Here is an 11,869-nt window from a genome sequence, read left to right as displayed (position 1 = left end):
ATGCTAAAAAAAGGACTACCGTCCTTCCTAGCCCAGGAGCTAGATGGTGCCTCCATCTTACTCGACGTCAATCCTGCGCAGCTCACACCAGGGCTTCTCAACCTTGGGCACCGTAATCATGAGGACGCCATCCTCCATACGGGCGGTGATGGCATCCCCATCGAGAGCCTCCGTGCCGGGGAGCTGGACGCGGCGGTCGAACGGGCCGACCTGGCGCTCCCCAATGCCCTGGAGGCTGGCGACGAGGTCCTCGTCGCCGGGACGGCGCACTTCACCCACGATGCGGACCTGGCGGGCGTCAGGGTCCCACACGACGTCGACGGCATTCTTGCGCGTGCCGGGGAGGGAGAAGTGCAGGATCACAGCGTCCGGCGTGTCGAAGATGTCGACGGGAGGGGTCAGGCCGCCGCTGCCGCTGCCGCTGCCGCTGACTTCGCGCGCGTCGCCTCCGGGGTTCATGTACTGGCCTATAAACTGCTGGAGGACGGGGTGGCTCCCTAGCGTGCGGAGGAGGGTACCCATGTCGAGGCTGCTGAGTTCGAGACCGGCGCCGGCCCCAGCAGCAGCAGCAGCAGGAGGAGGAGGAGGAGGAGGGGGCGGGTAGTGGTGGGAGCCGTGGGGGCCACCGTGAGGACCGCCGTGGGCGTGGGTGTCTATCAGACTATAAGCGTTGCCAGGGCCGTGACCAGGACCAGGACCGCCACGGTGGTGATGAGGGTGGTGATGAGCAGCGTGAGCGCCGCCGCCGCCGCCGCCGCCACCGTGACGACGTCCGCCACGACCACCGCCGTAGCGTCCGGCGCGACCGCCGCCGCCGCCACGCATGTGGGGGGGAAGGTCCGTGTCCTTGTCGCTGTCGTCACCGGGAGCGACCTCCTCGGGATCGGGGGCGTCCTTGCCGCCGGCAGCGGTGGCGCCTACCGCCGTGCGATCGTCGTCGTCCGTGTGGTGGTCGTGACCGCCCCAGGAGAAGTGCTCGGGGTGACGACCACCCCAGGAGTGACGGCCTTGGCCGCGGCCTCCTCGAGTTCCGAATCGCTGCTCGTGATCGTGTCCATGTCCGCCGGGGCCACCGCTGCCGCTGTGAAGGGACCAGTCTCTAAAGTGACCGGGACCGCCGCCGCCGCCGTGGCGCCAGTCGTCGCGTCCGTAGCCGCCGCGACCACCGCCGCGGTGGTGACGGGGAGACCACTCGTCTCCTCGGGTGGCCCATCCGGGAGGAGGGGGAGGAGGGGGAGGATGGTAGCTGCCGAAGGGACCGCCCCCGAAGGGGAAGTCGGGTGGAGGAGGGGGCGGCCGCTGCTGGTTGTTGTTGTTGTTGTTGTCGTTGAACGTACGGCCCGCGTTGGCTAGGTGCACGAATGGAGCGAAGAAGGCAGATAGGGGATCTAGGTCGGGGGGTGCCATGATTTTGTTTTCTTGGGGGGTGTTTTTTTTTTCTTTTTTCTTTTTTCGAAGGGTTGATTCTGGTTTTTATATGTTGAAGATGCTGTCGAGATGGTTTCGCGACGAAAATAGAATGGAATATGAAAAAAAAAAAAAGAGGGGATGGGATTTGGTTGATGATATGAGGAGAGGGATGGAGATGGGAGATGTTTTTGGAGGGTTGGGATTGATGGGCTTTTATATCTCTGTCCAACTTATACAAGAGGAGGCACCTCTCAAGGCAGAAAGAAGTGCGGCTGGGCGTTTAGGTCGCCACCGACCATGTATGGTCCTTTCAGGTCTACGGGGCAACACTACTGGGTAGCCTCTAACTACTAGTTTTGGGACCACGGCATATTACAAGAGGGGGGAGGGGGAGAGAACAGTCACACATCGTACAATAGAGGAGGAGGGGGGGGGGGGGGGGTGGGGGGCCGGGGTAAAGGGGGGGGGGGGGGGGGGGGGGGGGGGGGGGGGGGTATGTGCGTCAGTGTCAACGTGTGTGTGTGTGTGTGTGTGCGTCTCTTGCCGGTCTCTCGCCACGCGGACCGCGTCATCTGTGTGACTCCTTCAAGGAAAGTAACGTGGGGGACCCTCAGCTCGGTAGAGATACTCGGTACGGATGGATACTCGGTACGGATGCTCGGTGGGTATGGTCTATTGGTCTATATAGGACTATGATAGACCATAGACCGCCCCCCGTATGGCTAACATGGGTCTACATGGTAACTCCGTACTCCGTAACAAGTCCGTAATACTTCGTAATACTCCTCCGTACTTTCGGCATTACGCATCATGGCATTATGGGGAGTGATATGAAATCGCCCCGGCTGACTGGAATTGCTATCTGTGGCAAAAAGGAAGGGAAAAAAGAAAAAAAAAATCTAAATGTAAAGAATAGAATAAAAGAAATAAAATAGTTTCGGTTCTGCCGAGCTCTCCACTTGTGACAGTAAACCGGATCATGTGGCTGAGATGGACGACGCGCAAAACATGTGGCGCAGTCTCCGGAGTCGACATACGCCGTACAACCTACAACGTGATCACGTGTCACCGGCTCGGTCTGGGCGCGGCGAGGGACTTCTCCCCCTACCCCCCAACAGCTGGAAAGGAGGCGGGAGGAATCTCACGGTCGCTGCAGATTGTTGTGAGAGTACAGATCTGTACGGATGGCACGGTATATACTTTTTTTTTGATCCGCTGCGTCCCATCCGTTGTTTTGCCGTGGTGGCAGAGTCGATAGACCACCCTGCAATCTGTATCATTCTCGTATTCATCTGGTATGGGCACTATCACGGGAGTGAAGACGTTTGAGAGTACAGGTAATCAGCTGGCGAGGAGAAAAGAAGGGGGAAAAAAAGTAAAGAAAGACTTTGGCTGCGTATCGTAAGCTCATACGTGCGGTCAAGATTGAAATTCCTCTATAGAAAAAAAATTCCATGTGAGATAGAAAATAGAAAATAGAAAAATAGAGACAAGGTCTGATCGCATCATAAGAGAGGAAACTGATGGACACTCATACATATACACACACATACACGTCGACTTGCTGGTGTTGTCTGTGGGCTGGTTCACGTCCAGCCTCGGGACATCTGATTGGCCACTACTCGGCTTAGAAATACATGACACTGATTTCCTTTGGTCTCTGGCCTCGCCTCGCCATCGATAATCCGATGACGAGATCTCTTCGCTCTCTTTTCCTCTTCCCAACTCGCGAAACTCGCGCGTAATAACCCAGACGGTCCCCTCTTCTCCCAGTCATCTTCCCCCCCCCCCCCCCCAAGCACCATCTCCCATCCTTCCTACCGTATACTCTCTTTCAACATGACGATGGATGCTCGGGCTTCTGTCCCTCGTACGTCGACGACTTGCCTCCTCATTCCCTTCCCTTCACCCCGAAAGAAGAGGGAGCGAAAACAAAACAAGATTTTTTTTTAAGAAAAGAGAAAGCTTTGCTGATAAATCGCATCTACAGAAGTTGCTCCCGCGGCTCCCGCGACTACCAGCAACAACACTGCTGCCTCCAAGCCCAAGGTACGGTTTTTTGTTAATCTCCCTCTCTTTAGAGGAGGAGGAAGGGGGGGCGTTTCTCTTTTTTCCCTCTCTTCTTCTTCTTTTTTCTTCTGCCTTGTTTGGATATGTAGACATGCTTGGCTGACACATCCCCTCAGCCCTGCTGCGTTTGCAAGGACGAAAAGGCCAAGCGCGACGAGTGCATGCTCTTCTCTACGGCCAAGGACCCTGCTGCCGACTGCCAGTCCCTCGTCGGCCAGTACAAGACCTGCATGGCCGGCTTCGGCTTCACAGTATAAGCAGAAGGGCAGAGAAGAGAAGAAGCCCAATCCCTCGCTCGACGACAGGCTGACCGGCCGACCGAACCGGCCCGACCTCCTCCCAGCGGAATGCAATCGTATCCGCTGCGTGTACACCTCATCATGCATTCAAACAGCTTTGTACAACACCAACAATACGAATAGACGACTCGACATAGAGAAAAGGAGAAGAAGAGCAAGAACAAGATTAGATGCAGATCAACTTTTTTTTTTTAATCAAAGACACTCCTTCTCTCACGCTGGGAATGCATCATACGTCCATCTCCGGCATTGAGCGTGGGAACGGGGCTCACGCTACATCCCTTCGGATGCAGTTGGCTACCTCCTCCCACCGGCCCTCGTACCCGGCCCATATCATGCTCTCGACCTCGTACATGGCCTCGCACATGTCGTCCACAATCTTCCTCATCTCCTCCTCTATGGCCCTTCTCCGCTCAATGCTGTCCATCAGAGTTGTCACGTGGCGCACCTGCTCTCCGGCCCTGCACACGCTTGGGTCAGCATATGGCACGCAGAGTTAGGGTATCAGTAGGCCCCGGGATGTAGTAGGCACCGTACATCTTCTGGCGCTTCCGCTCGTAGTCATCCTTCTTGACCTCGGCCAACGCCTTCAGCTCGTCTTGGCACTCAGCGACGACGCCCAAGAGACGCTCATCCCTCTGCTTCCTCAGCTGTGGAGTGTTCCGTGTCAGCGATACGGCAGGCCTCGTGCCCTTGCACTCTGCAGGTCCCTCCTCACCCGCATGATGCGACGTTGGCTCTCGGCCATGGCCTTGGAGACGTCGAGTTCGACCTCCGACTCCACTGGGAGTGCTCCCTTCTTCACCCTGGATGGCATGCTGTCTTGCTGATGTCTTCGTAGTTGGGAGGGGGTTACGGGGATTCTCTGTCTGTCAGGACACCAACCCACTCAGTTGTACTTGAATCTGCTCGGCGATACAGAATGTATAGATGGTGGGAAGATAGCAAGCCTCCGTGCAGCGCCTTCAAGAGGATAAAGACTTCGGTAACGAACACACAGCACGTTACGGAAGGTGCGCCCTACGCGCCTTCCTCCCTTCTCTCGCTCGGCGTCGCAGTCATGCGTCATCTACAAATGTTCACATCTTCTAGAATTGGCACATACTACCAGCCACATGGCAGACTGTCAAGGCAAAAAACATACAAGAGTCAGACGGTATACCAGTCACACCGGCACCTTGAACGGCACGGGTTTCTCTTTGTTTCTTTTCTTTTCTTTTCACCTTTCGTTTCTCCATGGTTGCCCCCCCCTATTTTTGTTTTGGTATTATGGTACAACTTCCTGTCGGAGAGAGAAAAGCCCAACCATCCAATATTTACCTCGTCAGAGCAATGTCGTCTATCCTCAGGATCATCTTGACCGTCTCCGCTGCCAGCTCAATGGCGCTGGTGCTCACGAGGAGCGGCTGCAGGACGTTCTCCTTGGAGATGTTGTTGTTGACACCGCCCGACTTGATGCTCACCCCGGCGTTCTTCTCTCCCATCTCGTGACGGTGCCTTAGGTCCGTCACCACCTTGATGCTGTTGAGACCGGCGTTCTCGGCGAGCGTCGTCGGAATCACCTCCATGGCATCGGCAAACGCCTTGAAGCAGATGGCCTCGGTGCCCGTCTGGCTGCGCGCCAGCTTGGCCAGCTGCGCCGCAATCTCAATCTCGGGGGCACCGCCACCGGCAATCAGAGCCTTCTTCTTGACTAGGCAGCGCACAACGCACAGAGCGTCGTGGAGACTGCGTTCGGCCTCCTCCAGGATCAGGCCGTTGGCGCCGCGCACGACGACTGACACCGTCTTGCCCGTGGCCTTGGCACCAGTCACCTTGACCATCCTGCTTCCGTTGGACTGCACCTCCTCAACCAGATCGGCCGAACCCAGCTTGTCGGCCGTAAAGGAGTCGACATCGGCAATGGGCTTGCAGCCCGTCGACTTGCAGACGAACTCAACCTCGTCACGCTCAATCTCCTTGATGGCCAGGATGCCCAGCTTCGCCAGGAAGTGCAGCGACAAGTCGTTGACGGCGTCCCTGAGAATCGACTTCTGGATCAGGAGCACGTTGCATCCCGTCTTCTTGATCTTCTTGGCCATGTTGAGCAGGTACAGACGCTCCTCCTTGACGATCTTGTCCATCTGACGGTAGTCATTGACTTGGACCGTGTTCTCCATCTGAAAGAGGGGGGGGGGGGGGGGTTGTTAGTATAGAAGGAGCAGATAAAGGGACCCGAGAATGGTTTCAGAGTAGTTTTGGAGAACGGAGAATAACACATACATCAGGCTTGGGAGGGCTGAGCTGGAACTGGATGAGACCAATCTTAGCCTTCTCCATCTTGGTAGGGCCGCCAGCATTCTTCAGCACAGGCTGGGTGAGCACGAGACCGTCAAAGAGCTCGCTGTCCTCAATCGTACCTCCGACCTTCTTGATGATGCGGATGTTCCTCAGGTCAACGTTGTCGGCCGTCTTGAGGTCGATGGTCTTGGTCACAGCGTTGACAGCCATGGGTCCGAGGAGGTTGGAGTACTGTGAAACGATCTTGGACGAGAGCGACGTGTTGGCGGCCTGGAGCAGGGAGGCCGTGTCACTGAGGGAGATGGGCTGGGACATGTCGTGAAGAACGCCGACAGCGGCGGCGGCGGCTCGCTGGAAAGCGTCTGAGATGACCGAGGGGTGGATGCCCTTGCCCAGGAGCTTGTCGGCGGCACCCAGCAGACTGCCGCAGAGGACGACAACCGACGTGGTTCCATCACCGGCCTCGACGTCCTGAGCACCGGCCAGGTTGACGAGCATCTTGGCCGTGGGGTGCATGACAGCCATGCTCTTGAGCATGGTGTGACCGTCGTTGGTGATGATGGTCTCTCCCTTGCCGCTTCGAATCATCTTATCCATACCACGGGGACCGAGCGAGGTTCGGACGGAGTCGGCGACGGCTGCAAGAAAAGAAAAGAAAAAAGAGACGAGAGTCAGAGAGTCAGCGGGCACATTATTTCGAGGTGTCGCTTTCTATTTCGTCGAGTTCGTACCTCGGGCGGCCACAATATTAGACGACCTCACAGCCATGGGCTTCTCCTTGTCCTGCAAACCGACATTGGGGGGTTAGCGGGGCACTCTCGAGAAGCTTCACGGTGTAGGGATAGCTCCACTGACTCTGAAAGTGGCATTTCCACCGGATGGTGCCGTGGCAGCCATTCTGGAAAGTGTTCTGAGAAGTGAGTGGGGATGCCTGTTTTCTCACGCGGGGTTGGAAGTAGAGATGGTGTTGAGAAGGACGTCTGTGCAGGTTTCCTGTAACTTTGTCGAGATATCCCACTTTCTGCCCTAGGCGGCGGCGGTGGCTCTTTCTCCTCCAGGAGAAGAAACTGACTACCTAGAAATTTTGGCGTGTGGACGGAGCATCTAATGATCCCCCTCCGAGAGAAATCACAGGGGGGGGTGCCCCATAAAAAGCGGCACAACGCTCCTCAGTGGACAGCCAGTGATCACTGATACAGTATCAGCACATAGACTCTGGTGGCACACGCTGGAAGCTGGTGGCAGCTGCAGCCTGCAGCCAACTCCTCCCCTTCCATCTCTGGAGCGACGTGGGGACAGTGAGAGGCCTGGAGCCTGGAGCCGCGCTCTCTCTCTCCCAAGGCAACGCAGATTACGCCATGCCCACGCCGCCATCATCACCGCAAGCAACTGGCTGGAGCAGTGCCGCTTTTGCTCCGCCCACCTTCTGTGCTTCAGCCTTCTACCATCCTTTGCAGTACGAGTACAGATTACAGATTACTCCGTATTAGTAGTGATACTAGATCATCCGCCCACTTTTGGTCTCTCAGCGATACTCTCAACACACTTGATACTGATACCATCAAATCCTGACCGACGTTACGTGTACTTGACCTCCATACAGTGTCTGCTTTCTAGATGCTTTTCAGAGAATAGATAGAGTAGAAGACCATGCCATCTCTCAGGTCGAGCCCTCTAGGTGAGTAGATAACCAAGTAGATGAGGGCGGAAATAGAAGGACTCGGAATGGAGGAGAGAGAGAGAGAGTAACGTAGCGCAGAGCGAACGATCCGCCAACGGAAACCTACAACATCGAAGCTGCGTCCTCGCGAAGCAAAACAATGGCAATAACGGATGGTTGGCGGCTCCGTCGCTTTGTACTATCCATAACCGTTGCACTCTCGTCGTAGTTTCTTCCCACTGATCGGAAACACACAATCCTTCCACGACTTTGCCTAGTTGGATGGCCGTCCAGCCCCTACTCACGCAGTCGGTTAGCACTGCTACATACAGAACAAGGCCTCTTGCTTGTTGATGAGATATCAATGTCAAGTCATCAACAGCCAAAGTAGACTTTTTTGTTGGTGTTGGTTGCTATGCGTGCGAGGTTGATTATGTAACACTACTATCAAAGCTTTGAGCAATGGCCCGTCACAGAGGGCGGCAATGGCGCTAACCCTGATTTGGTCAACCAGCTGGGCAGGTGTACGCAGTCATTACCAAAGCATCTCGTAGCCTGCTGCTTGCTGCTCTCACTTCCAACCTCGACGACCGACTACACACGATCTGCCTCGAACCACGACCCCATCGACAAAGCCCACAATACCCACATCGAAACCTCTTCCACACCACATTGCTGGCATAGAGGTCGCTAGCGCATTCCATCATGGTGCGTCTGCTGTGCTATCGAACCTCGTCCCTCTTGTCTCTGTATAGTGATCCCATGTTGTGCTGTGCTGACCGACCTCCGAACTCCAGCCTTCTGCGACCGGTTCGAACTGGGAGAAGTACCAGAAGAAATTCGACGACGATGAGGTAGAGGAGAAGAAGATCACGCCTCTGACCGACGAGTACGTTGCTGATCTCGTAGCAGCAGCCCCCCACGACGGCTGGACCAGACTGACAGTGTATCGCTAGGGATATCCAAGTCCTCAAGACGTACGGCGCCGCGCCCTACGGAGCATCTCTCAAGAAGCTTGAGAAGCAGATCAAGGAAAAACAGCAGAGCGTCGATGAGAAGATAGGAGTCAAGGTACGGCCTCGTCCATGTGTCCCAAGAAAGAGGGCACGCACGTCGTTGAAGGTCACAGCGAAGCTAACCGGCTGTTTTGTGTGTCTGCAGGAGTCAGATACCGGTCTCGCCCCGCCACACCTGTGGGATGTCGCCGCCGACCGCCAACGCATGTCCGAGGAGCAGCCCTTCCAGGTAGCAAGGTGCACCAAGATTATCGCTGACGAGAAGGGCGACGAGTCGAAGAGCAAATACGTCATCAACGTCAAGCAGATCGCCAAGTTCGTGGTGCAGCTGGGTGAGCGTGTCAGCCCGACGGACATTGAGGAGGGCATGCGCGTGGGCGTGGACCGAAACAAGTACCAGATCATGCTGCCGCTGCCGCCCAAAATCGACGCCAGCGTCACCATGATGACGGTCGAGGAGAAGCCCGACGTCACCTATGGAGATGTGGGCGGCTGCAAGGAGCAGGTGGAGAAGCTGAGGGAGGTGGTGGAGATGCCGCTTCTCTCGCCCGAGCGCTTCGTCAACCTGGGTATCGACCCGCCCAAGGGTGCCCTGCTGTACGGCCCCCCCGGAACGGGCAAGACGCTGTGTGCGCGAGCCGTGGCCAACCGCACGGACGCTACCTTTATCCGCGTCATCGGCAGTGAGCTGGTGCAGAAGTACGTCGGAGAGGGCGCCAGGATGGTGCGTGAGCTCTTCGAGATGGCGCGCACTAAGAAGGCCTGCATCATCTTCTTTGACGAGATCGACGCCGTCGGCGGCGCCCGTTTCGACGACGGCGCCGGCGGTGACAACGAGGTGCAGCGCACCATGCTAGAGCTCATCACCCAGCTCGACGGATTCGACGCCCGTGGCAACATCAAGGTGATGTTCGCCACCAACCGTCCGTCGACGCTGGACCCGGCCCTGATGCGGCCCGGCCGTATCGACCGCAAGATTGAGTTCTCCCTGCCCGACCTCGAGGGCCGCGCCAACATCCTGCGCATCCACGCCAAGAGCATGTCGGTCGAGCGCGACATCCGCTGGGAGCTCATCTCGCGCCTCTGCCCCAACAGCACGGGTGCTGAGCTGCGCAGCGTCTGCACAGAGGCCGGCATGTTTGCCATCCGCGCCAGGAGAAAGGTGGCCACGGAGAAGGACTTCCTCAGCGCCGTCGACAAGGTCATCAAGGGCAACCTCAAGTTTAACTCGACGGCCACTTACATGCAGTACAACTAGTTCTATATCAATTTGTAGGAATAAGACAAAGGATACTTGACCTTTTTTTTGTCCTTCCATTGCTTTCCGACTCCAACGCTGCCCGAGGTGAATTAACAACATCTGACCATTTTTAGCACATGGAGACGCAATGGTTACAGCTGTCAACTGTATTGGTTTTTTCCTTGGAGACTATATACTGTGCTTGTTTATGCTAGTTACTAAGAATTCCTCGTGTAACATGACGAACAGGATGAGGATGAGCGTTTAACCGTCGGCCAGCCAAAGTATGCCGCAGACTAGCTTGAAAAAAAAAATTCCGAAAAAAAAAAGGAGACAGGGTATGATGATGGGATATAAGCCCAAAACGCCGTTGTTGGATGTCAAATACAGAAAATAGGATGAATAAACTCATGATTCCCATAACCTGAAAGGAGCCTGAAAGAGGGAAGAAGGAGAAACCCGCGCGGCGTGATATATTATAACAGTTACCGGTACGCCTGGGGGGGGAATAGAAAGAGAAAGAAAGAAGAGAGAGAGGGGGGGAGAGGGAACAAGGGTGACACCACAGAAGTAAGGGGATGAAGTGTGTGTGCGCGTGCCAGCTTTCCCGTCCGGTCTGCAGAAGTCGTGAGGAAGAGGAGGGGAGGGGAGGAGGGTATTGTCAAGTTAATTGACACTGCCGTCGAGGGCGAGGTGACATGCCCAGCAGGCCACCTCCCCGCCGAGCCTGGCATGTTCGACGCAGCAGGTCCGACAGACTATGCTCTGGTGAACGGGGGCCCTCCACGACGTCCAGGCATCGTGGCGGCGGCGGCGGCGGCTACCGTCGTCGTCCTCGTCGTTGCTGTCGTCGTCCCCTGCGTCTGGGAGGGTCTGGAAGGATCGCGAGAGGGCCTCCTGCTCCGAGAGCGCGGCGGCCGACGTGCTGCCCCAGCCCTGGCACTGCCTGATGCATACGTAGCAGGTCCACTGGCCGCAGCCCTGGCAGTGGGCGAACGAGTCGAGGTGCGTCTTGCGTGTCGGGTGGCGCGAGCAGATGTGGCAGGGCGTGGTGATGGATTCCCTCGCCGTGGCAGGGACGGCCGCCGCCGCGGTCACGGTCGTGGCAGAAGGTTGGCTCCTGTGGTGGCGAAGATCGCCGTGACCGCCGTGATGTATGCGTGCTCGCTTAGGAGGGAGAGGGAGCATCTTGCGGGGGGGAGGCTGTTGATGCTGATGCTGATGCTGGTGCTGGTGCTGGTGCTTGGCGCCGTTGTAGAAAGCGTACAGGTCGCAGTAGTATTCGTCCGAGTCGTCCGAGTCCAACCTCGTGCGCTTCCGCGTCGCTGATTCGACGAACGGCATGGCGTGTATGCGTATGTGTGTGTGAGGTGTTTCTAGGGGATACGTCGTTGTATACGATCGATGTCTGTTTCTCGTTCTCCTCTCGTCTCTCCTTCCCTCCTCAGCCGCCGCAAAAAGGGAGGAGATATAGGGAAACTTTTTCAAGGATATCTCTTCCGTATATCTTTGGTGATGGGAGAGGCAGACTGATGAAGAATAGAGAAGATGGGAGGGGGGGGGAGCGAGTGAATGGTGCTTCGAAGCTGGAGAAGCAATGCTCCCGTGGAACCAGGGCTGAGGGGAAAGGATGCTGTGCAGCTCGTTTGCTGGCTTATGTCGAGACAGTGCAAAGGTCTATGCGCGTGAAGCAGCCATGGCCCATGGGAGTTTCCCTTCCCATCGGCACAAATCCGGTTAATCCCTCTACTCTAGCTTCTGGCAGTTTTTGCGCCACCAGTAAATGGCTGGGGCCTTTCACAAGTACTACTCTAGGGGGCGGGGAGGCTGGGCAAGTTGCTCAGCAGCATGAGAATAAGCCACAGTCCACTCTTACTTCGGGGGGGGGGGGGGG

At 56.6% G+C, this 11,869-nt stretch overlaps 6 protein-coding genes across 6 annotated transcripts; 2 read left to right on the top strand and 4 right to left on the bottom strand.

Annotated features, from left to right (window-relative positions):
• Positions 1–57: 57 nt before the first annotated feature.
• Positions 58–1,407, bottom strand: GMORB2_5659 (HSP20 family protein; the record flags this gene model as incomplete). Its single annotated transcript, XM_035467629.1, has 1 exon — positions 58–1,407. The coding sequence occupies one exon, from the start codon at positions 1,405–1,407 to the stop codon at positions 58–60; it is 1,350 nt and encodes a 449-aa protein (XP_035322595.1).
• A 1,842-nt stretch (positions 1,408–3,249) lies between these two features.
• Positions 3,250–3,737, top strand: GMORB2_5658 (cytochrome c oxidase assembly protein subunit 17; the record flags this gene model as incomplete). The annotated part of the gene is made up of 3 exons (XM_035467628.1): positions 3,250–3,280; positions 3,401–3,459; positions 3,597–3,737. The coding sequence occupies 3 exons, from the start codon at positions 3,250–3,252 to the stop codon at positions 3,735–3,737; spliced, it is 231 nt and encodes a 76-aa protein (XP_035322594.1).
• A 310-nt stretch (positions 3,738–4,047) lies between these two features.
• GMORB2_5657 (uncharacterized protein) lies at positions 4,048–4,596 on the bottom strand (the record flags this gene model as incomplete). Its single annotated transcript, XM_035467627.1, has 3 exons — positions 4,048–4,240; positions 4,317–4,429; positions 4,498–4,596. The coding sequence occupies 3 exons, from the start codon at positions 4,594–4,596 to the stop codon at positions 4,048–4,050; spliced, it is 405 nt and encodes a 134-aa protein (XP_035322593.1).
• Positions 4,597–5,095: 499 nt separating this feature from the next.
• GMORB2_5656 (T-complex protein 1 subunit delta) lies at positions 5,096–6,956 on the bottom strand (the record flags this gene model as incomplete). Its single annotated transcript, XM_035467626.1, has 4 exons — positions 5,096–5,938; positions 6,042–6,697; positions 6,791–6,842; positions 6,915–6,956. The coding sequence occupies 4 exons, from the start codon at positions 6,954–6,956 to the stop codon at positions 5,096–5,098; spliced, it is 1,593 nt and encodes a 530-aa protein (XP_035322592.1).
• A 1,468-nt stretch (positions 6,957–8,424) lies between these two features.
• GMORB2_5655 (26S proteasome regulatory subunit T1) lies at positions 8,425–9,993 on the top strand (the record flags this gene model as incomplete). The annotated part of the gene is made up of 4 exons (XM_035467625.1): positions 8,425–8,427; positions 8,517–8,608; positions 8,676–8,790; positions 8,881–9,993. The coding sequence occupies 4 exons, from the start codon at positions 8,425–8,427 to the stop codon at positions 9,991–9,993; spliced, it is 1,323 nt and encodes a 440-aa protein (XP_035322591.1).
• A 648-nt stretch (positions 9,994–10,641) lies between these two features.
• On the bottom strand, positions 10,642–11,319 carry GMORB2_5654 (uncharacterized protein; the record flags this gene model as incomplete). The annotated part of the gene is made up of 1 exon (XM_035467624.1): positions 10,642–11,319. One exon carries the CDS (start codon positions 11,317–11,319, stop codon positions 10,642–10,644), a length of 678 nt encoding a protein of 225 aa, XP_035322590.1.
• Positions 11,320–11,869: the final 550 nt, after the last annotated feature.

The sequence above is a fragment of the Geosmithia morbida genome, assembly GCF_012550715.1.
Source record: "Geosmithia morbida isolate 1262 chromosome Unknown scaffold_4, whole genome shotgun sequence".
Taxonomy (NCBI): Eukaryota; Fungi; Ascomycota; class Sordariomycetes; order Hypocreales; family Bionectriaceae; genus Geosmithia; species Geosmithia morbida.
Note: the sequence above shows the minus strand (reverse complement) of the source record. Positions and strands in the feature narration are given on the sequence as shown.